General features: G+C 35.9%; 1 protein-coding gene across 1 annotated transcript in view; it reads left to right on the top strand.

The window, feature by feature from the left end:
• Positions 1 to 25210, top strand: part of LOC111050637 (mucin-12) — a 98868-nt gene that overhangs the window by 54016 nt on the left and 19642 nt on the right. Inside the window, 9 exon segments of the mRNA XM_039441072.1 lie at positions 1894 to 2137; positions 2140 to 2325; positions 5192 to 5560; positions 7592 to 7724; positions 9407 to 9749; positions 11660 to 11845; positions 15066 to 15239; positions 17515 to 17697; positions 20739 to 20815. Of these exon segments, the coding sequence (XP_039297006.1) occupies positions 1894 to 2137; positions 2140 to 2325; positions 5192 to 5560; positions 7592 to 7724; positions 9407 to 9749; positions 11660 to 11845; positions 15066 to 15239; positions 17515 to 17697; positions 20739 to 20815 (1895 nt within the window).

The raw sequence follows: 25210 nt of genomic DNA, 5'->3' as shown, positions 1-25210 counted from the left end.
GATATCTCAAAGTTTGCGAGATATCTGAAATTCAAGTCATGATATTAAAAAGAAAACAACACATTTGCCTCTAATGTTCTGCTCTTTTGGCCTCATACCTTTTTTAATTATTGATTTGAAAAGACCATGCTGTAGAGCAGTGGTCTCAAACTTTTAACTTCAAGCCCCCCCCCCTGCATAATTCAGCTGTAAGCCAACCCCCTACATGTATAAGCATAGACTACTACTATACATGTTTTACATATACGTATACGTACAACTACATATTTACACTCGATATTTATTTCGTTGAGTTTTGCACATTCTATACATAACCCAATGTTGCAATAGTTTCAATCATAATAAAACAACAAAATCTATAGATAGATAGATAGATATAGATATAAAAGTGCTTTATTGAAAAAAACAATATTTTATCAGAAGTATCATTTAAAAATATTGCATACACTATACGGCTTGGTCAAAGACCGTCAGCCGGAAATTCCGAATTACTAAGATAAATGAACACACATACTTCAAATCAAAATAAAATAAATAAATGAGTCTCTTTGGATAAAACAGAAGCATTCTAACATTTTATATTTCTAATGTGATCCAATTTATTGCTTCATTTTTTAAATAAAAAAAAATAAAGTCCAAATAATACATAATGATCAAATTCCTTGATAATACACAAATTAAATTAAACAACCTGAGTAGAAAAAGGTCGGAAAAGAGTACCCAATGACTAAATTACAAAATATACAACTTACTATGGCACTAACCAAACATGCATAAGAAGGAAATATCCATGTTAGGATATTTCAATTCTTAAATTAAATTGGATTAATTCTTTCTTTTCCAAAAGTATACAGGCCTATTACCTTTGAGTGGAAATGATCTAGATGAGAACGAAACAGCACCAACTTGACCTCAATTACAAACATTGACAACTATTGAAATGATGTATGATAATAATAACAACAATAATAATTCTATACAAACAATTATAATTTATTCAGGTACTACAGCTGCTATAGTACATAGTTGTTACTTTTGATTCTCATAGCAATTAACAATACAAAGAGCTTGAGTGTGAAGGATGAGCTTGTTTTTTTCGCACAGAGTTTGTTGAAACGAGGTGTCAGCTCCGATAACGCTACTCTAAGTTCCTGGGTCACATCCAGTCTTGATCTATATTCACTTTTCATGGCAGCTAAAGCAGAAAACTCAGTTTCAAACGAATAAATTGTAGGAAATTGAGTGGCGAATGTAGCAATATATTTAATGCCTTTTTGCTCAAAATTTAGTGTTTCCTTTGCACACCAATCCAGAAGGATGTAAGAGAATATCTCTGAGTGTTAATCTTTGGTGAAAACAGAAATTTTAAACTTAACCTCACTTTGGACTATTTATGTGCCAAAATCAAGGAATTGAAGAAATTTTTGGGCAATTGCCTGTTTCTCTTTCCAAATATCGTGTTTGTGACTGTTCTAATAAATAAATAAATGAATAAATATTCTTCAAACTTCATTTTAAGCGCAAAGTCACCTTGGAGATCAATGAGGTTTTCTTTTTCTATCATGTTGAGGGAGCACTTATTGATTGAGAATTTGAATTTGACAATACGGTTGATATAATTATTTTATGAGTAAAAATTACTCACATGTAATTTTAAAAATAGGAACATTGCTTATCGTAATTATTTTAGAAGTAAATTTAAAACATTTTCCAACCAAGCTTTGCGCCCCCCTGAGCTTTCATCGCGCCCCCTTGGGGTCGCGCCCCCACTTTGAGAACCGCTACTGTAGAGCATTAAACTGTCTTCAGTTTGATGTATAGTTTAAATTCTCTATTTTAGTTGTTCAACTATTACTGGTTTTTAGTTATAACTAATTTGAATTCTTTCAACAGGTCAGCCACCCTCCCGACAACACAACAGCGCTACGATACCAAAGACAACAACTAAATCATCCCTCTGACGTCACCGCTATGACGTCACAAACGTTCATGACGTCATCTCCAAGACCACAGAACCGTCTGCTAAACAGAGTAGCAGCTATTAGCAGTGCGCCTACCAGTCATCTGCCTTCTACTTCATATTCTGGGACTTCTGGGCCTGGACCTTCTGGTCTACTGGACCTTTTGCTTCTGGGGCTTCTGGATCTTCTGCTTCTGGACCTTCTGGGATTCCTTCTACTGGATCATCTGTTTCTTCTTCCTCTTCTGCTACTTCTTCTTCTTGTTTGCCTCAGTGTCCCCCCACCCCTACCCATCACGCGCGTCCGCATACGAGAGCGTCTTTCCAGAGTCCTGTGTTGGGGAGAGCTGCTAAGGGAGGGTTGGGTGAGTGATTAATTTTCAATTTGAAGTTTTTCACTTCACTCTAGAATAGTCTAGTACCGAGACAACCATGTATTTTTTGTTTCCTAATTACCTTTCAAATCAAATGAAAGAGATATATTCACATGCTCTTCACAAACTAAGCTATCTTGAAAATTTCAATATTGATATTAACCTTCCGGCAGTCGCGCTGTTGTAAAAGGTACAGCAGTGTCAGTTTTTTTGCTGCACAAAACTATTGAATGGGGTGGTGTCAGTGAATGAGTCACCTATGCATTCCAAAACTTTCCCCCCCCCCCCAATCACTCCACTGAGTTGCAGTATCAACCGAGCAATGGTTCAGTCTTTAGGTGCCATTTAGTCGCCACAGTGCATAAGATAGGGAAAGAGACTGCCAACGAACCAATAACACAGAATTTTTGGCTTTGCTTGGTGTACCTTATTGGGCTACGAAAAGGTAATCATGCAAATGTTCATAGGCGTAAATATAATCCAATGAGATGGAAATATTAATTATACAATCAATTAATATGTTTTGACAGTAAACAGAGTACATAATACATAAAAAATTGGATGTTGTATAAATTACAACATGCGACTGCTCGTGTGATTGAGTAGGGCGCGACTTCCGGAAGGATAATTTATTGATTTTCAAAGAATCATAATTGACCGAGCGAAGTGAGGTCTAAGATTCAAGTCGACGGTTTGGCGTTTCTCTTAATGTTTACATGTTTTTATGTTGCGCATTTACGGCGAAACGCGGTAATAGATTTTCATGAAATTTGACAGGTATGTTCCTTTTTAAATTGCTCGTCGACGTATATACAAGGTTTTTTGGAAATTTTGCATTTCAAGGATAATATAAAAGGAAAAAGGAGCCTCCTTCATACGCCAATATTAGAGTAAAAATCAGACTATAGAATTATTCATCATAAATCAGCTGACAAGTGATTACACAGATGTGTGGAGAAGCCAGTCTATTGCTGTATTTCCATAAGGTCTATAGTTTCAATCAGGTACTTGTGGATGAGAATACTGCGTGAGGTCTACTGTTCACAGAACTACTAGTTATACAATTAATTAATATGTTTTAACAGTAAACAGAGTACATAACACATAAAAAATAGGATGTTGTATAAATTACAACATGCGACTGCTCGTGTGCGATCATTTTCTGCTCTAGGTGCGAAATATACTATTGTACAATACACAGAATATGATAGTAATGAGAAATACCCTTACATAGGCTATTGCCTTTGAGTAAGGGTGAATCTGGATTGAAATGATTCAGATGAAACTTGTATGAGAAAGTAACAGTAAGGATAATAGAGAAATAAAGAAATTTGAAATTTAGTATTATTTTCTTGAACAATAGAATTTACCGAGCTTGTTGCATCTTCTAGAATAAATTGGGTATAACTATAACCTATAAATCGAGCTAATGATATTTTAGGTTCCATCGTTTAGCCAAAGATTCACAATTTTTTGTACACTACCAAAGATGCTCCATCAGATTCTGGGATGCTAATCAGTCTCGGAAAGTAATGCATGTATTTAAATGGAGGCTGACATAGTGGTATGTTTTTTCCCATTCAAATACATGCATTACATTCAACACTCACAAGCTTCATAAGCTACCTTCGCCACCCAACTATGTTTGAACTCTATAAGATGCTAGCTTTGAAAAAATGATTTTATATATTCCATTTGATAACACAGTTTGTGCAGGATTAGCGTTATTTAATATTATTTATTTTCGCCACACTGCACAGAAAGCAGCTGTTTTCCAGTCCCTACGTAGATCTGAAAGACATTGTTTGCAGACGACTCTCGTCTGACGTCAGAACAGGTTTCTTTCCGGCCTAGGCCCCAAAAGAGTACCCTTTCCAGCCGCTAGCATGGAACTAAGAATGGTGATCAAAAAAACAGCTGATCAAAAATTTTTCATTATTTGTGTTCATTATTCAATAATTAAAACATTTATAATAATATCATCTTATTGTCATTTGAAAGAATAAAAAAGTATAACTCAACCTCCCACATAATTGAACATCATCTTTTAGGTTATTTAGACAAATCGGAATAAAAAATAAAAATACTTGGACAATTTCCTGATATTCAGATTACCTCAGATTTGCTAGAGCTATCACCTTCCACTTCTGCTTTCGGAAGTGCTTAGTAAACAACTATTCTCATATATATATATATATTGTTTATTTTTGTGTGTGGCGAAAAATAGCGTTCGCACCACGGGCAAAAATGTTTTTCCGGCTCTCAATCTTTTCTAGTCCTCGGCCTACGGCCTCGGACTTGAAAACCGATTTCGAGACGGAAAAATCTCATTTTCTGCTCTAGGTGCGAAATATACTATTATGGCCTTTATGAAAAGTTTGCCATTTCGCAACATGGATATTTTGTCCAAATCTCAACTAGCTTTATTCGGAGTATAATTGGAAAGCAATTGAGGGTGATGTAATAAAAACATCATGGTGAGATGACAGCAGTCTCCAATAACTTACTGTCACTACATACCCCGTCTATAAGTCACAATATAATTATGATTCTTTGAAGAACAGTAAATTAACAGCAATATCGAAATTTTCAAGCTGATTTAATATATTCAATTTGACCACACAGTTGGCACAAATTAGCTCAGGTTATTGAATATTGCAGGGTGAAAACATAAACCCTTATAACATTAATGCTTTCCATTCTACATTGAAGCTCATAGTTTGAAGTGACTCCCACTAAATCCAAAAATCTGTTCCATATTTCAATTTATAAAAAATTAGCAGACCAAAAATTGCTTTTGACTTTCAAGTTTTCATACTATGTTCATTTGAAATAAATATTCTGTTCTTAATTTCAGCTAATACATCTCTACTCCTACGAGGCGATGCCGATACCCTATACCACAGTACCACATCTGGCGTCTCTAACCACAATCATATAAGGCTATCTAACAATACACCACAGAACCAACACAGTCTAACATTTCCAGAAAGTTCTGCATCCTCCTCCTCCTCAACAACTGTTCTATGCCAGAACGGAGATGAAGGAGGAGAAGCTGGAGGAGGAAGTGGAGGAGTAGGAGGAGGAAGTGGAGGAGGAGGAGGAGGTGTTCTAAGGAATATGGGACAGCAACATGTGGTGACAACTAGATTGCCTTCAATTCCTGAAAGGAGTATTAAACACCAGAGGTTGGAGCTGGGAGCTGATGAAGAACCCTTACCGCCTTGTGAGTATTGCAAATTTGATAAAAAATTGGGAATTTTATCAAAAAGTATTACTATAGTCTGTGTAAAATAAGTTGAGACTTTGCTCTCCATCAGAAAAAATTACAAGGTTACCAAATTGTGTAAAATTGCAACTTTCTCAAATTTCCAATTTAACGTTAGTTAAATATTTGCAGTAGCAGAAGTTGATTTTCAGCATTCAGTTTGGATTTCGTTTAATATTAATTCATAATTCATTAGCATTTGAATAAATGCAATATCTTAGTAATTTTCATCTGTTAACGTCGGAATTGGATGTAGAATATCATCCCCGATATCCCAGTAGTGCTAAAAAAGTTCCAGGGTTGGAGGATTAAAAGAAAGTGATCGTTCAACTTTTTTTATGAAATTGAAAATGTTGCAAAAAATTGTTTTCCTTTTGAATATCACTTCTCTCTGAATAAACTCAGACTTAATAGTTTTGGAGGCTCTGCATTGAAATGGATGGATTCGTATATGACAAACAGGTATCAAGTCACAGAGATTCAACATGAAACTAAAAATAAAATAAAATTCACACGATCAAAGCCTAAATTAATTGTTTCTGGGGTCCCTCAGGGTTCTATTCTGGGCCCCTTGTTGTTCTTGATCTATGTGAATGATGTTGCAGGGTCGGTTCCCATTGAGAATCTGTATGTTTTTGCAGTTGATACGACTCTTGTGACAAGAAGCCAAGACTTGAGAAAATTGGAAATTGAGTCCTATGTTAAGATGAATAGTCTGTGCCAATATTTTGCAAATAATAAATTGATGTTGAATGCCTCGAAAACAAATTATATGTGTCTACAAACCCATCAGAGTAGGAGGTTAAGACACAATGAAACACCTAAATTATTCATTGGAGAGTCGGAATTGGTAATCAAGAGCTCAACGGACTTCTTAGGGGTGAAACTGGAGGAAGGGCTGGGTTGGGGGGAACAATTGGATAAGATTGAAAGTAAAATAGCGAGTGGAATTTTTGTCTTAAGGAATTTAAGTAAATTAAATAATAAGCCTCTATTGAAGTCGGTCTATCATTGCTTGGTGGAGTCACATATTACATATTCAGTGGCCCTATGGGGAGCTAGAGAGAGTAACCTTCAGCAAATTTTCATTTGTCAAAAGAAAGCATTGCGCACTATGTTGAGGTTGCATCCACAAACACATTGTAGGGACTATTTTATTAAAATGGAGATTCTCAGTGTTCCCTGTCTCTATATTTTGGAAATGTGTGTATATATTAGAAGGTGTTCACTACAGACTATTAATAAGACGCATGAATATAATACACGGCATAAGAGTACCTTCTCGGAATATCATAAATTGACTTTGTATGAAGAAAAACCCAGTTATATTGGTAGAAAGATTTACCAAGTACTACCAATTCGGTTGCGGGAAATATTAACGATAAAAAAGTTTAAACGAAGTTTGAAATTATTTCTAAAGGAGGAATGCTTTTATAGTCTGAAGGACTATTTTGATTACTGTAATAGAGTCAAAGACAAATAGTAATTATATACTAGATATAAATTTAATGAGAAATTAATGGTGTCTCGCTTTTGCTAGCACTTTGACTTGTCTGACGCCGTTGAGGCCAACCAGACGTAATATCTATCTATTCAACAAAGCGGACAGCGCTATCTCTTTCTCGCTTTGCTCTGTTGCAAGATCGTCTTTCAACAATGTAGAATTAATCATTTATTAACAAAATATTCCAACTCAATTGTAAAAATTCATTATGAAATTAAAAAAAAATTAATTTATTGCTTAATGAAATATATTGATTATTTCAAACGAGAATGAACAGTTGATAATACATCAATAAACCTGTATCAGCTACCGTCAAGAAAGCATTGACAAGACAGAGGTTCGGCAAAGTTGTTCTCCTATCTCTCTCCACTGCCATTATAACGTGGACCTCACTTTAGTAAATATTTCTCCTCCATCCTCTGAAAAATGAAATTATTCGTTATTTTGAGGCTATGTTTAATAATTTTGTGTTGTGTTGTTGCCAGGCTGGGAAGCTCGTATCGACAGTCACGGTCGTATCTTCTACATAGACCATGTGAATCGCATGACCACCTGGCAGAGACCAACTGGTCGACCTTTGACCTCCAATGACCTTCAACGTCAACAGCTTGACAGACGGTCAGTGCTACTATAGCTTAGAGAAAAGATAGCATAAGAAGATATGCCATGGTTTGTAGAATTCATTCAAAGTTGGGAAGTTTTGTATCAAATTATGGTGTTGTGTATCAAGTAGAGATGATACTGTATCATATGTGTTGATACTGTATTATGTTGTGGTTGTTCTTGTTCTATAGTGAGGTCCACGTTATAATGGCAGTATTTGATTAACATTGGTGTTGCTATCCTTGTCTATCATTCCACAAAGCAGATAGCGAAAGTATCAAATCATAGAGTTGTGTATCAAGTTGAGATAATACTGTATCAAATTGTGTTGATACTGTATCATGTTGTGGTTGCTCTTGTTCTATAGTGAGGTCCACGTTATAATGGCAGTATTTGATTAACATTGGTGTTGCTATCCTTGTCTATCATTCCACAAAGCAGATAGCGAATGTATCAAATCATAGTGTTGTGTATCAAGTTGAGATGATACTGTATCATACTGTGTTGATACTGTATCAAGGTTTGGTTGGTCATGTTTCATAGTGAGGTCCACGTTATAATGGTAGTATTTGATTAACAATGGTGTTGCTATCCTTGTCTATCAGTCCACAAAGCAGATAGCGAAAGTATCAAATCATAGTGTTGTGTATCAAGTTGAGATGATACTGTATCATATTGTGTTGGTACTGTATCATATGTGTTGATACTGTATTATGTTGTGATGATACTATGATGTCTGGGGATCTGTAGTGCGAGTACAAAGGTGGTGAAGGGCTGAACGAGGGATCCATGCAACACTGGATGCAAAAACTGTTGAAAATTGCCATTCCAAATTACTAACAACAGGGAGTGTCGCAGATGCAAGACGTTCAGAAAGACCATCAACGTCAAGGACAGCAGAGAATATTGACAGAGTTTGTGAAATGTTCATGAGGAGCCCTAAGAAATCACTGCATCAAGGATCTCGTGAAACTAGTCTTCCACGTTACCCTGTTGCAACGATTCTTAAGAAAGATCTCAGTTTTAAACCATGGAAGCCACGAGATCCTTGATGCAGTGATTTCTTAGGGCTCCTCATGAACATTTCACAAACTATGTCAATATTCTCTGCTGTCCTTGACGTTGATGGTCTTCCTGATTGTCTTGCATCTGCGACACTCCCTGTTGTTAGTAATTTGGAATGGCAATTTTTAACAGTTTTTGCATCCAGTGTAGCATGGATCCCTCGTTCAGCCCTTCACCACCATTGTACTCGCACCACAGATCCCCAGACCTCATAACGAGCTGCTATTTCGGCTCGCTCTTCCACAGTCAAGAGCATTTCTAAACTAAAACAAATGAAAATTGGTGTTAAACAAAACCTCAAGGAGTGCTCTATCTAACAAATGTAGCTCTAACCAAATTGTTACATAAATAAAGAAATTATAGCAGTATAAAATAGGGAGTGACTTATCAGACACTCTGTAGATTAAATCTATGTGCCGTTGCACAACGGCCGGTTAAATTTTAACCGTGATTAATTCCCCGAGAACCAATCAGAGTAGCCGTATTTTTAAAACCGCCTTCTCTGATTGGGTCTCGTGAAATTAATCACGGTTAAAATTTAACCGGCCGTTGTGCAACCGGGCCTATGTGTTTTAGAAACAAGGATATATCTTTTTAAAACTTTAATAATTTTTAAAATCTTTTTCCAACAGTTATCAAAGCATCAGACGCACCATCACCTCACGTCGTAGTGAACTCGACGACAATGCCACACCTTCTTCATCCTCAACAGCCAATGACAGCACAGATGGCAATGCTGGCTCCGCCCACTCTTCCTCGTCAACCAATGGCAACTCTGGACAGTCGTCTTCGATGGCCAATGGTAGTTCTGGCCCCGCCCATTCGTCCACATCAGCCAATGGGAACGCAGGACACTCCTCTGGATTGGCCAATGGGAGTAGTTCAGGACATAGTCACCAATCTGATATGAGTCAGATGCCTGCTGTCAAGTTTATATCGAGGCCAGATTTCTTCAGTATTTTGCATATGAATCAGGTGGGATGGAAATTGATTAATAAATTAGAAAATAGATAGATGTTATTACATCAGTGTCATTTTTTTCTTGAAGAAGATATGCCATGGTTTGAAGGATTCATTCAAAGTTTGAAAGTTTTGTATCAAATTATGGTGTTGTGTTTCATAATGTGTTGATACTGTATCATTTCACCACAAATGAGATGATACTGTATCATGTGTGGTGATACTGTATCATATTGTGGTCATATCATAGAGAAAAGGTTGCATAAATATCTTCTTATTATACCATAAATGATACACTATCATGGTTTGTAGAATTCATTCAAAGTTTGGAAGTTTCGTAATTATGGTTTTGTGTTTCAAGTTGAGATAGTACTGTATCAAATTGTGATGATACTGTATCATGTGTGGTGATATGCCATGGTAAAGGACCGTTATGTTGCAAATGTGAGTGTTAACTGAAGCCGATAGTCCTAGTAGTTGTTTTTGGTGAAGCTATGTGACGCTTGTAGTCTCTCATACTGTGCCCTTCTTACACTCTTACACTCCCAACAACACACTAATAATAGACAGTGTATAGGGTGTCTATGTTGCAAATGTGAGTGCTAACTGAAGCCGATAGTCCTAGTAGTTGTTTTTGGTGAAGCTATGTGACGCTGGTAGTCTCTCATATTGTGCCCTTCTTACACTCTTACACTCCCAACAACACACTAATAATAGACAGTGATAGGGTGTCTATGTGCAAATGTGAGTGTTAACTGAAGCCGATAGTCCTAGTAGTTGTTTTTGGTGAAGCTATGTGACGCTGGTAGTCTCTCATATTGTGCCCTTCTTACACTCTTACACTCCCAACAACACACTAATAATAGACAGTGTATAGGGTGTCTATGTGCAAATGTGAGTGTTAACTGAAGCCGATAGTCCTAGTAGTTGTTTTTGGTGGAGCTATGTGACGCTGGTAGTCTCTCATACTGTGCCCTTCTTACACTCTTACACTCCCAACAACACACTAATAATAGACAGTGTATAGGGTGTCTATGTGCAAATGTGAGTGTTAACTGAAGCCGATAGTCCTAGTAGTTGTTTTTGGTGAAGCTATGTGACGCTGGTAGTCTCTCATAATGTGCCTTCTTACACTCTTACACTCCCAACAACACACTAATAATAGACAGTGTATAGGGTGTCTATGTTGCAAATGTGAGTGTTAACTGAAGCCGATAGTCCTAGTAGTTGTTTTTGGTGGAGCTATGTGACGCTGGTAGTCTCTCATACTGTGCCCTTCTTACACTCTTACACTCCCAACAACACACTAATAATAGACAGTGTATAGGGTGTCTATGTTGCAAATGTGAGTGTTAACTGAAGCCGATAGTCCTAGTAGTGTTTTTGGTGAAGCTATGTGACGCTGGTAGTCTCTCATACTGTGCCCTTCTTACACTCTTACACTCCCAACAACACACTAATAATAGACAGTGTATAGGGTGTCTATGTTGCAAATGTGAGTGTTAACTGAAGCCGATAGTCCTAGTAGTTGTTTTTGGTGAAGCTATGTGACGCTGGTAGTCTCTCATACTGTGCCCTTCTCACACTCCCAACAACACACTAATAATAGACAGTGTATAGGGTGTCTATGTTGCAAATGTGAGTGTTAACTGAAGCCGATAGCCCTAGTAGTTGTTTTTGGTGAAGCTATGTGACGCTGGTAGTCTCTCATACTGTGCCCTTCTTACACTCTTACACTCCCGACAACACACTAATAATAGACAGTAGTCGACAGTAATCGGAGAAGATATTTGCAACATAAGTTGCCTATACCATGGGGTATCTACTTATGTTATATTTCCTCTATGACACTATGTTCTCTGAATAGTACATTAATTTTATTTTGATTTTCTACCGACTAATTCCAAATTATTGTGGATTTTCAGGACGCCCTAACCCTCTACAATCGTAACGGATCTCTGAAGCACATGATATCGAAGATCAGACGAGATGCCTCGACGTTTGAGCGCTACCAACATAACAGAGATCTGGTTGCGTTGGTAAACCTGTTCGCTGACAACGTCAGGGATCTGCCCAGGGGGTGGGAGACAAAATTCGACCGCAGTGGCAAGGTTGGTAACACTGGCTGTCCCGTTTAATTTGAACTGGATTTGGTAACACTGATTGTCTCCTTACGTTTAGTTAGTAACAATGATTATTATAATTGGTGTTGGAAATTGGATTTGGGTTGGTAAATGGGTATTTGCTGTGTGTGGTCCACGTTATAATGGCAGAATTTGATTAACATTGATTTTGCTATCCTTGTCTGTCATTCGACAAAGCAGATAGCTCTATCATTTCTAGCTCCGCTAGTTCGTTTTTAAAAAGTAAAAATCTGGTGTGGCGCACTCACACAACTTTCCTTGCCGTTAAGAAAATTGATCACCTGACGCTAGTGTTCCCGCGCATCTCAAGTCTACTATTCAGTGATTTGAGCCAGCTGGTGACAGGGTAATAACGCTGGAGACACACATGAGGTCTGCTATCACTTCATAGTGAATGATTTAATAGAATCAACAATAATTTGCCATCGAATAATCACATTTTCGCGAATTTAAAACTTATTTTCAATTTTAGGTGAAAATGTTACTGAACATTAATTGTAGAGATTTTCATACTCAATCTACTCCACTTGACTTTTTTTTGTTTCAATTGTATCTGGAGCCTGATAATTGGGATTCTATCTGCATTGATGGGGCGGAGCTCCTGAAATTTTTACAGATATGGGACTTGTGGCAGATGATAGAGCTTATCGATGACTATTCTAGGTATGAATTTGATCAAAATCGTTGGAGCGGTTTCCGAGAAAATCACGAAAAACCCTGTTTTTGATAACATTTCAGCTGTAATCTTCTAAAATTAAATTTGAAGAAAACCCATCATCTCAAACCCATCTCTCTCTCACTTTGCAATGTTGTCCGTTTGCCAGAATATTTTATTTTTACTGTTGACAGTGAGTACAAAAGTAGACAACAATTCTCAGCCGCCATTTTTTTTTCTTTATTCTATCAAAATATTTGAGTACACAAGTAGTATAATTGATTTAAAATGTATTTTTGAAACAATTAAATAATTTTTAGACATTACCGTATGATAAACACAAATTAAACTACCTGAAATGACATTTTAAAAGTTGATAACTAACCATCCTAGACTTCATCCATGCTTCAGTTAGCCTACACGTATAGGTTAGACCTACTCGTACCCCGGTATAAATAATATTGAAAGGTTATTTCAGAATTATTCTATTGAAATTACTTATTTTAAATAGGATATATATTTTTCTATTATTTAGAAAAAAAAATAGGAATAGAATAACTACCAAATAACTTAATTTCTGTTGTTTTGGAATTCAGATTGTTGTATCACAGCTTTTTAAATTAGCCGCCATTTCAGGTTTGTATGAAAATAAAAATCTGATCTCAGTTATGAGAGCAAATTTTCGAATCAAATTATAAAAAAATATATTTTCTCGATAAATTTGAGATTAAATTTTATCAAGGAAATGATAATTATTATTAGATCAAATTTAATGGGATGAATAGAGTACCAGCTGTGTACACTCAGTAGCAAAATGGAGAGACTTGGCAACGTTGTTCTCCTATCTTTCTTCACTGCCATTATAACGTGGACCTCACTATATCCGCATCCGTATAGGAAATTCATTTAAAATTTGGAAGTTTTGTATCAAATTATGTTGTTGTGTATCAAGTTGAGATTATGCTGTAACATATTGTGTTGATTGACCGAGCGAAGTGAGGTCTAAGATTCAAGTCGACGGTTTGGCATTTCTCTTAATGTTTACATGTTGCGCATTTACGGCGAAACGCGGTAATAGATTTTCATAAAATTTGACAGGTATGTTCCTTTTTTAATTGCGCGTCGACGTATATACAAGGTTTTTGGAAATTTTGCATTTCAAGGATAATATAAAAGGAAAAAGGAGCCTCCTTCATACGACAATATTAGAGTAGAAATCAGACTACAGAATTATTCATCATAAATCAGCTGACAAGTGATTACACAGATGTGTGGAGAAGCCAGTCTATTGCTGTATTTCCATAAGGTCTATAGTTTCAATCAGGTACTTGTGGATGAGAATACTGCGTGAGGTCTACTTTTCACAGAACTACTAGTTAGATTTGATAGGATAGGTGTGCGCACTCCAATTGAAAACAATGCATCAAATCTAATCATCCGATCCGTCCGATGCGTGCCGTCCGTCCGATGACGATCTGTGTGCGCCTACCTTAATTCTGCATGTCTTGAGAATGGGTCTCGGAATTGGCGAAAGTGCTTATTTTTCGTTTATATAAAATTTCTTTCACCTTGCGAATGGATCACTTGGTTGCATTAAACTGCTCTTTTCTCTTGTAACGATTCATTGATGATGAATTATTTAATTACATATTACTTGTGTCATAGAGGAACAATAGCATAAGTAGATATCCCATGGTATAGGGCGTTTATGTCGCAACTTCTACTGTTATCTCAAGCTGATAGTCCATGTAGTTCTTTCATGTGAAGCTTTATGACGCTGGTAGTCTCTCATATTGGTAGAGAGTTAGTGGGGAGGATATTTTTAATATTCTTCCCGAAGAATGGACATTGATATGTCCAAAGCTCCGCCAATTTATGTAGATGCATAACAATATAATTATCTATAGTTATTATATTACAAATTACTTTTTCATATCATATACAGTTCAATAATTATTTTCTTGTCTATATATGTAAATTCATCTATAATGTTGCTGTATTGTAAGCTATTGTATATAAGTGTGTAAGACAGTATTATATTGTAATCTACATAAATAAAGTACTCAATCAATCAATTAATCAATCAACCCCAACAAAACAGTAAAAATCGACAATAATCGAAAGTTCTCGGCTTGAGATAACAGTAAAAGTTGCGACATAAACGCCCTATACCATGGCATATCTACTTACGCTATTGTTTCTCTATGACAAAAGTAATATGTAATTAAATAATTCATCATTAATAAATCGTTACAAGAGAAAAGAGCAGTTTAATGCAACCAAGTGATCCATTCGCTAGGCTAAAGAAATTTTATATAAACGAATGTTTTTTCTAACAATTGCATGTAACTAACAACTCTTCTTACTAACCAATGCTCTCTCTTCTCTCTCTCTTTCTCCGCTGCTTCCCTCGGACTCTGGACTCCGTCCGTCTCTGCGACTGTCTCTGTCTCATCACTGGTTTCTGGGGAACTACCTCTGGTCTCCTGTACTCTCTCTCTGTCACTCCGCTGGTCTCCCGGACCCCCCCAGGTGTTCTTCATAGACCACACCAACAAGACGACCACGTTCATGGACCCCCGTGTGCCGACAGAGACTCCCTACCTGCATCTGTCGGCCCACAAGATGCTGAATGCCAACGGAGCCCGGAGACGCAGTCATAGTGCAGGGGAACATGACTTCGGATTTGTCCTCGCTAATAATCGAGTACGTTATTATATTCGTAGAGAAACCTAGTTTTGAGGTTATGTTCGTCTCTAGACTGGTAAACAATTCAAATATGAATTCTGTGGGTAGATGACACAAGTTGATAAGTCACATTTTTGACCATATTGAGTTATGCATGTGGTTGTGTTCAGAAAAATTAGATCTATAATCTATGGTATAACTAAATATGTTTTATCTCTGTAAATAGCTGAGATGTAGGCCTTGCTCAAGCCTGATAGAGCATTTTCTTCCAATCCCTTAGTTGACAAATATTGATAAGTACATATATCTCAACACTCTTCCACCGGTTTGTATTATAATCCAATTATCAAAAGATGGCAAAATGTTATAAGTGTATGTACTGGTAGGCTATTATAAAATCTGAAAATTAATAACCTACATTGAGAACTACATAACCCATACAACTTTGCAAACAGTTCAAGTTTGGTTAACTTGATCAATACTTGTAAATGATATCAATTAATTGTTAAAAAATATATTCAAATTTCTAAATAATCGATTTTTAAGATATTTCCTATACTGTTACATTGTGATTTGAAACATTTGGCAGATGGCAAAACATGATATCTCTGACATCACTTGCAAAAATTCTCAATAGTTAATTTAAATAAAAAATCTGGTGTGGCGCACTCACACAACTTTCCTTGCCGTTATGGAAATTTATCACCTGACGCTAGTGTTCCCGCGCATCTCAAGTCTACTATTCAAAGATTTGAGCCAGCAGGTGACAGGGCAATAACGCTGAAGACACACAAGGGTGTGCTAACTCTTCATAGTGAATCATTTAATAGAATCAACAGTTGCCAACAGTTCGCAATTGGATAATCACATTTTCTCGAATTTCGAGCTTATTTTTAATTTTAGGTGAAAATGTTACTGAACATTAGTTATAGAGATTCTCATGCTGAATATTTTCCAATCGAAATTTTTTGTTTGAATTGTATCTGAAGCCTGATAATTGAGAATCTAAAATCAAACTTTGCATAGATGGGGCGGAGCTCCTGAAATTTTTACAGATATGGGACTGGTGGCAGTTGATAGAGCTTATCGATGACTATTTCAGGTATAACTTTGATCAAAATCGTTGGAGCCGTTTTCGAGAAAATCGCGAAAAACCCTGTTTTTGACAACATTTTCGCTATTTTAGCCGCCATCTTGAATCGCATTGGATTGAAATTGTTCGTGTCGGATCCTTATATTGTTAGGGCCTTACGTTCCAAATTTCAAGTCATTCCGTTAATTGGGAGATGAGATATCGTGTACACAGACGCACATACACTCATACACACACACAACACACACACACACACCACACACACCACACACACACACACACACACACACACACACACACACGCACACACACACACATACAGACCATACCCAAAAACCACTTTTTTGGACTCAGGGGACCTTGAAACGTATAGAAATTTAGAAATTGGGGTACCTTAATTTTTTTCAGAAAGCAATACTTTCCTTACCTATGGTAATAGGGCAAGGAAAGTAAAATCTTTTATTCCTTGATATTTTATATTTAAATAGTCAAAGATCAGCTGATTATATTAGTGTAAAATGGGTAAGAAAAAATATGATAGATAATTTTTGCAGATATGCCAAACTTTCAAATTGCTCTCCTGAAAAGTTTAAAAATCATGACTTATCAGCTTGTGTCATATACCCATCAGCTTGTGTCATCTTGATAATAATTATCAAGCCATATGATGCCACGATATCTGAAGTTAGTAAAACACTTGTTGAAATGTGCTGCTTTTAAATTAATAAAACAAAATAAAACTTGTAGCACCCTTTATTTATTAAAAAAAACTTAAAATAGTTGAAGCTGAAGATGGTTTTAGAACCGAAACTAGTTGTTCAACTATTTTAAGTTTTTTTTAATAAATAAAGGGTGCTACAAGTTTTATTTTGTTTTACTGAAGTTAGTAATTTGTATCTGTAACAATTAGGAACAATAAGCCAAGGCAAGCGTCTAACGTTTAAGTTCACTTGAATAGTTGATTACAACAATATGCAAGCCACTTGTTACTGTAATAATATTTGTTTCTGTAATAATACGCAATAATCTTGCAGCAGAAACTCGAGATTCATACGTCGATATGGAAGAAAAAGTTACTGTATGTCCAGGTTTTTATTAGCTATATTTCACACACGCCAGCACCTGTTACAATGCATCTATAATTCGCATCTTCCACCTTTTTTGTTGATAATACATATTCATATCCTCTATATTTCACAGGCGCCAGTGCCGCCACCAAGACCGGGCACGACTTCCAGTTGGACTTGGACCTCGGCTGGCAGCGAGGACATCCCCTCGGCCTACAACGACAAGGTGGTCGCCTTCCTCAGACAACCCAACATCGTCCACATCCTCGCGGAGAGACATCCTCAGCTTAACACCAATCATCTCCTAAGGGATAAGGTGAGAGAAAAGATAGCATTCATTCAAAATATGGATGTTTTGTATCAAATTATGGTGTTGTATATCAAGTTGAGATGATACTGTATCATGTATGGTGATACTGTATCATTTTGTGGTAACATCTTCGACATCCTCAGCTCAACACCAATAATCTCCTCAGGGATAAGGTGAGAGAAAAGATAGCATAAGAAGATATCCCATGCTTTGTAGAATTCATTCAAAATTTGGATGTTCTGTATCACATTATGGTGTTGTGTATCAAGTTGAGATGATACTGTATCATATTGTGTTGATACTGTATCATGTTGTGGTTGTTCTTGTTCTATAGTGAGGTCCACGTTATAATGGCAGTATTTGATTAACATTGGTGTTGATATCCTTGTCTATCATTCCACAAAGCAGATCCTTGTATATCATTCGAGAAAGTAGATAGCGAATGTATCAAATCATAGTGTTGTGTATAAAGTTTAGATGATACTGTATCATATTGTGTTGATACTGTATCATTTATGGTGTTGGTACCGTAGAGAAAAGATAGCATAAGAAGATATGCAATGCTTTGTAGAATTCATTCAAAGTTTGGAAGTTTTGTATCACATTATGGTTTTGTGTATCAAGTTGAGATGATACTGTATCATGTATGGTGATACTGTATCATTTTGTGGTAACATCGTCGGCTCAATACCAATCACCTCCTAAGGGATAAGATGAGAGAAAATATTATAGCATAAGAAGATAATATACCATGGTTTGTAGAATTCATTCAAAGTTTGGTGGTTTTGTATCAAATTATGGTGTGGTGTATCAAGTTGAGATGATACTGTATCATATTGTGTTGATACTGTATCATGTTGTGGTGTAGGTACCATAGAGAAAAGATAGCATAAGAAGATATCCCATGCTTGTAGAATTCATGCAAAGTTTGCAAGTTTTGTATCACATTATGGTGTTGTGTATCAAGTTGAGATGATACTGTATCATGTATGGTGATACTGTATCATTTTGTGGTAACATCGTCGGCTCTACACCAATCACGTCCTAAGGGATAAGGTGAGAGAAAAGATAGCATAAGAAGATATAATGCCATGGTTTGTAGAATTCAATCAATATTTGCAAACTTTGTATCAAATTATGGTGTTGTGTTTCAAGTTGAGATGATACTGTATCATATTGGTTTCATAGTGTATCATATTGTGGTTGGTCTTGTTCTATAGTGAGGTCCACGTTATAATGGCAGTGTTTGATTAGCAATTGCTATCCTTGTATATCATTCGAGAAAGCAGATAGCGAATGTATCAAATCGTAGTGTTGTGTATCAAGTTTAGATGATACTGTGTCATATTGTGTTGATACTGTATCATGTTGTGGTTGTTCTTGTTCTACAGTGAGGTCCACTTTATAATGGCAATATCTGATTAATATTGGTGTTGCTATCCTTGTCTATCATTCTACAAAGCAGATAGCGAATGTATCAATTCTAGTGTTGTGTATCAAGTTGAGATGATACTGTATCATATTGGCTATGTTCTCAGTTTTATTGATCCGTCCACAAGCCAGCATGTATTGTAATCTACATAAAGTGTGATGAAACATAACTATATTTGCATTTTTGTTTAATAATAATTAATCATTAATTAGCATTTGAATAAATGCAATTTGTCATTAATTTCCATCTGTAGACTGTCTGACCGCTATGGCTTCGTATAAAATGGGCGCTGCTATCCAGATATTGTGAGTTTGGTGTAAGGTTGAACATACCTGACAAGCAATTAGGAGGTACTGGGTTCGATTCCCGGCCTGGCAAATCATTTTTGAAAATTAAAATGAGCGTATAAAATGAGCGCTGCTATCCAGAGATTGTCAGTTTGGTGTAAGGGTGAGCATTTCTAACTGGTAATTAGGAGGTACCGGGTTCGATTCCAAAACATTTTTGGTTAATAGCTCCCAGTGAATTTTGATTTAGCTGTTTACCCTGTTGTCAATATTTGCAGTAGCAGAAGTCTTCGGGGTGAATTGCAGCATTTAATTGGGATTTTCGTTTTATAATAATTTATTAATTTCTCTGGATGTTGGACGACACATCCAGAGGAGTTTATTCATAAATTCAGGAACTTTACATATTATTTTTTATACATTATCAATAATATAACAATATTCAAGGTTTTCAAAATGATACCTCACTATATAATATATGTGTCGAGGTTATCATCAAATTAATACAAATTTATAATAAAACAGATAATACAAAAATTCCAAAAAAATCATAATGATACTGTTGGATGTCTCTAAACCTAGCGCCGCAGTGCAGGATGGTTACTCACAGCTTGGCGTTGTTGTCATTTGAGATGGGTGTCTGGCTTGGAAGTGTTTCGGCCGCATTGCAGGATGACTGTTAACGGTTGCCGGAAGATCAACAGCTGGGTTTTTTTCGTTATTTTTCGTGATAGAGAAATTCTGATTGCAGATTCGTTCTCAGCGACCCCAAGTTTAGCCTGAAGGCTCAGAATGTCAACAATGTTTTTAAATAATTAAAAATCATCATGAAAAGTCATTATTATGGTAGTACACCACGTTTCTGGGTGACTGTTTACTGGTGACTGGAGTTATTATTGACACACAAAAATCAAAATAATCGTGAGAAAGAAAACTGCTGATGAACGCGAATAAGACCGTCACTCCATTGTTCTTTTGTCTCGGCTGTTTGGCTGAGCCTGGCTGGAGGATCAAATAACTGACTGGTTTGATCTTTCGTCTGTCCGCTAGGCGGAACTACGCCGACCATTGCTGGGTGGAAGATGTTACTGCGGCCGCTCGCATTCCCACCAACGCTGCTATTATTTGCTGTCTCAGCGCCTAGTCCGAGTCAGACAAGCACCCAGCCTGCACTGCGGAGCTAGGTTAAGAATGGACGGTGATCAGACTCAGACAATCTATGTTGTTGAAAATTATCATTATTGATATGCATATTCTTATAATATCTAAATAATAATATGATATAATATTAAATAAATTAATTTTATTTCAATCAATTTATTTCGCAGGTGAATGCAGTAAGAGTGGAAGGAACGGCAGCATTAGACAGACTCAGCTGCGATGTAGAGTTGACCATTTTAATGAGGTAAGTCTCTAAAAATTCATACTAAAATTACTATTTTCTATCATTTTATAGCAGATTTCACAGGTATTAGCACTGAAATGTTGCGTCAAAACTTTAATTATTATTGAGAAAATCTTGTTTTCCTCCACCTACTGTCAAAAGTACTTACTTTACTCCCTGAAACATGATACTAAAGTGTCACTTTTTCGCTCTCGGTACTAAAAAACAGAAAAACTCCCTAGGGAGGAAGAGTGACTCCATTTAAATAAAATGGGAAGCATCTCTATTTTAAAAACGTACATTTGGAATAGGTCAGAATGTCTAAGCTCAGATGAGGAAGCATATAGAGTAGTCATTAAACCAACTAAATTCATACCTCAACCAGACATTTGATCGATATATAAAATTTATGTTTGTATGCTGAATTATTATTACAAACTCATATCACTATACTAGAAAAAAATTATTATTTTTTCTTTTAATCCATGTTATTCAAAATACCAGCAACGAATATTACTTATTAATAATCAAATTGAAACGGGAACTTCATCATAGCTGTAGTGTGGCTGTCATTGTTGTTACAACTTTAGCCGACAGATAGTGCTGTCGGAGGAGAACTGTGATTACAAGCCAGCTGTTTCTGTTTACTTTTTAGATTATGTTGTAACACATTGTTTGGTCACATACATTTTTAAAAATTATTTTATTTGCAGTTTTTATAAAATGTAGGTGAAGGAAAAGTGTTGTGTATATCACGAGTGAAAAATGTTTTTTCTCCCTCAGGAAAATTGTTGCCCTCGGCTTCGCCTCGGGCTTCAAACTTTTCCCTCAGGGAGAAAAAACAGCACTTTTCACTCTAGATATACAAATAACTATTTTAATTTCAGGGTGTCTTAGCCTTCCGGCAGTCGCGCTGTTGTAAAAAGTACAACAGTGTCAGTTTTTTTGCTGTACAAAACTATTGAATGGGGTGGTGTCAGTGAATGAGTCACCTATGCATTCCAAAACTTTCCCCCCCATCACTCCACTGAGTTGCAGTATCACCGAGCATGGTTCAGTCTTTAGGTGCCATTTAGTCGCCACAGTGCATAAGATAGGGAAAGACTGTATACGGAGACTGTAAACGAACCAATAACACAGAATTGATGGCTTTGCTTGGTGTACCTTATTGGGCTATCAAATGGTAATCATTCAAATGTTCATAGGCGTAAAATAATCCAAGAAGATGGATAAAGTAATTCTACAATTAATTAATATGTTTTGACAGTAAACAGAGCACATAACACTTGGAAAATTTGATGTTGTACAAAATACAACACGCGACTGCTCGTGTAATTGATTAGGGCGAGACTACCGGAAGGTTAATATAACTCAGTTCTCGTATCGATGTTCTTGCTCATGACTGGATATCCTTGTTTCTAGTATGTCATAACTCAGCATTATAAGTTCCACTTTTTTGATGATAAATGCAGTTTCTATACACCTTTTTTATTACTTTCCTTGCCCTATTACCATAGGTAAGGAAAGTATTGCTTTCCAAAAAAATTTAAGGTACCCTAATTTCAGGTTTTCTATACGTTTCAAGGCCCCCTGAGTCCAAAAACATGATTTTTGGGTGTTGGTCTGTGTGTATATTATATATATATTATATATATATATATATTATATATATATATATTGAGTGCATGTGCGTCTGTGTACACGATATCTCATCTCCCAATTAACGAATGACTTGAAATTTGGAACTTAGGTCCTCACACTAAAGGATCCGACACGAACAATTTCGATCAAAGCAATACAAGATGGCGGCTAAAATGGCAAAAATGTTGTCAAAAACAGGGTTTTTCGCAATTTTCTCGAAAACGGCTCCAACGATTCTGATTCATACCTAGAATAGTCATTGATAAGCTCTATCAACTGCCACAAGTCTCATATCTGTAAAAATTTCAGGAGCACTGCAACATCTATGCAAAGTTTGATTTTAGATTCCCAATTATCAGGCTTCAGATACAATTTAAACAAAAAATTCCAAGTGGAAAAGATTGAGCATGAAAATCTGTACAATTAATGTTTAGTAACATTTCACCTAAATTGAAAACAAGCTCGAAATTCGAGAAAATGTGATTATTCAATTGCAAACTGTTGGCAACTGTTGATTCTATTAAATCATTCACTATGAAGAGATAGCAGACCTCGTGTGTCACCAGCGTTATTGTCCTGTCACTAGCTGGCTCAGATCTTTGAATAGTGTAGACTTGATCTGCGCGTGAACACTAGCGTCAGGTAATCAATTGTCATGAAGGCAAGGAAAGTTGTGTGAGTGCGCCACACCAGATTTTTGTAGTTTAAATACAGTTTCAAGGACAGTAGTTCTGAAACTTACAGTTGTAAGTACTGTTCTTAAATTAAAAATTATACAGTTTTCAGATTTTCTTGTCCCATCTCATTTCTATATGGTTGGATTTTTAGTATTTTACTTTCTGTTAATGTTTCGAAGCTCAATTTTATTCATATTTCGGGAAGATGTTTGAAAATCCTACGGTTTTTAAGGGAAATTATTTTGAAACTTCAAATGATAAAACATCATAGAAAGTCCTACAAATATATAAATGGAGGATTATGAGTTCAGTTTAGAATACTCTTATTATCAAAGGCTCTAGTGATGATTAAAATTCTATGAGAACGTCATATTCGAAAGTTTACAGTTGAAATATATTTGTAACATTTAACAATTATTATTTGAGTTGACATTTCCCCTAACTTACATTTCAACTTAATTTCTTCACATTTTTTAGATACACCTTGATTTTCAAGTTATTTCGGCTCATATACTGTATTACATTATCTCATATGCGAGTTTTTGTCTTTCTCTTTTAACTCCATTCTTTTCATTCTCTCTCTCGTCGAGCACGGGTTTCCTGCTAGTAAATAATAAAGATTGGAGAAGGAAAAAGATGATATAGGAAGAAGAAATGTAAAAGAGAAAATGAAGAAAGACGATTGATTGATTGATTGATTGAGTACTTTATTTATGTAGATTACAATATATACTGGCTTATACACTTTTATACAATAGCTTACAATTTTTCTGTATTGTAAGCTATTGTATATAAGTGTATAAGCCAGTATATATTGTAATCTACATAAATAAAGTACTCAATCAATCAATCAATCAATCAATCGTCTTTCTTCATTTTCTCTTTTACATTTCTTCTTCCTATATCATCTTTTTCCTTCTCCAATCTTTATTATTTACTAGCAGGTAACCCGTGCCCCGCAAGGGTCCATTTTAAAACTTGACAAACGTTGTAGAATTTAAAATAGGTTTATAACCATCCTCGGTTAATTAAGAATCTATTTGCAAAATGTCAAGTTAATGAGTTGAGTAGTTGAGACGTGTTGATGCGTCATTCGTCATTTCCTATCCCCTACAAGTATAAGCCAGTATTCTTTCCTTTATTAATTACAAATGTATCTTAAATATTGCTTGATCTATTAGAACTAAGCCAGTTCTTTCTTTATTATAGTATAGATTTTTTTCCACCTTTCTGTTCTCTCTTTCCCTCCTTTCTCTTTTCTCTTCAGTCCTTTCTCCTTTGTCTATCTTTCTCCTTCCTTTTTCCTCTCTATTATCCCCTTTTCTCGTCTTCATATTCTCTCTTTTACTTCTATTCTCTCCTCTCCTCTCTCTCTCTCCATTTGGTAAAGAGTTAGTGGGAGGATTTTTTAATATTCTTCCGAAGAATGGACATTGATATGTCCAAAGCTCCGCCAATTTATGTAGATGCATAACAATATGATTATTCCTATAGTTATTATATTAAACTGCTTTTTCATATCATATACAGTTCAATAATTATTTTCTTAGTCTATATTATGTAAATTCATCTATATTTTTGCTGTATTGAAGCTATTGTATTACAAGTGTATAAGCCAGTATATATTGTAATCTACATAAATAAAGTACTCAATCAATCAATCAATCCTTTTTCCTCTCTATTATCCCCTTTTCTCGTCTTCATATTCTCTCTTTTACTTCTATTCTTTCCTCTCTCTCTCTCTATTTTTTTCTACTTCGCCCTCTAGGTTTTTAATAAAGCCAGACAATCAATCAATCTCTCTCTCACTATCTCTCTCCCTCTCTTTCTTTTCTTCCATCTCTTTCTCCTACGTCCTCGCTATGTTCATTGGACTGCAAAATCGGCATTAATTGCATGGAAAAACGGGGAATTAGTATTTAAATGAGACTTTATTTTGCAAATGCATTTTGAAAATTTGAATTGTAGCCAACGTCCAAGGTTAACAGATAGGCTTATAGTCAGATTCATTTGAAACTGTGAGGATTGGCTCTATGGGAAGCTTCAATGTTATCCCATATAAGGTATGCTGGCCGTTTAAAATGGATCCAAATGCAGG

Source organism: Nilaparvata lugens, chromosome 14, assembly GCF_014356525.2.
Source record: "Nilaparvata lugens isolate BPH chromosome 14, ASM1435652v1, whole genome shotgun sequence".
NCBI classification, from domain to species: Eukaryota; Metazoa; Arthropoda; class Insecta; order Hemiptera; family Delphacidae; genus Nilaparvata; species Nilaparvata lugens.
Note: the sequence above shows the minus strand (reverse complement) of the source record. Positions and strands in the feature narration are given on the sequence as shown.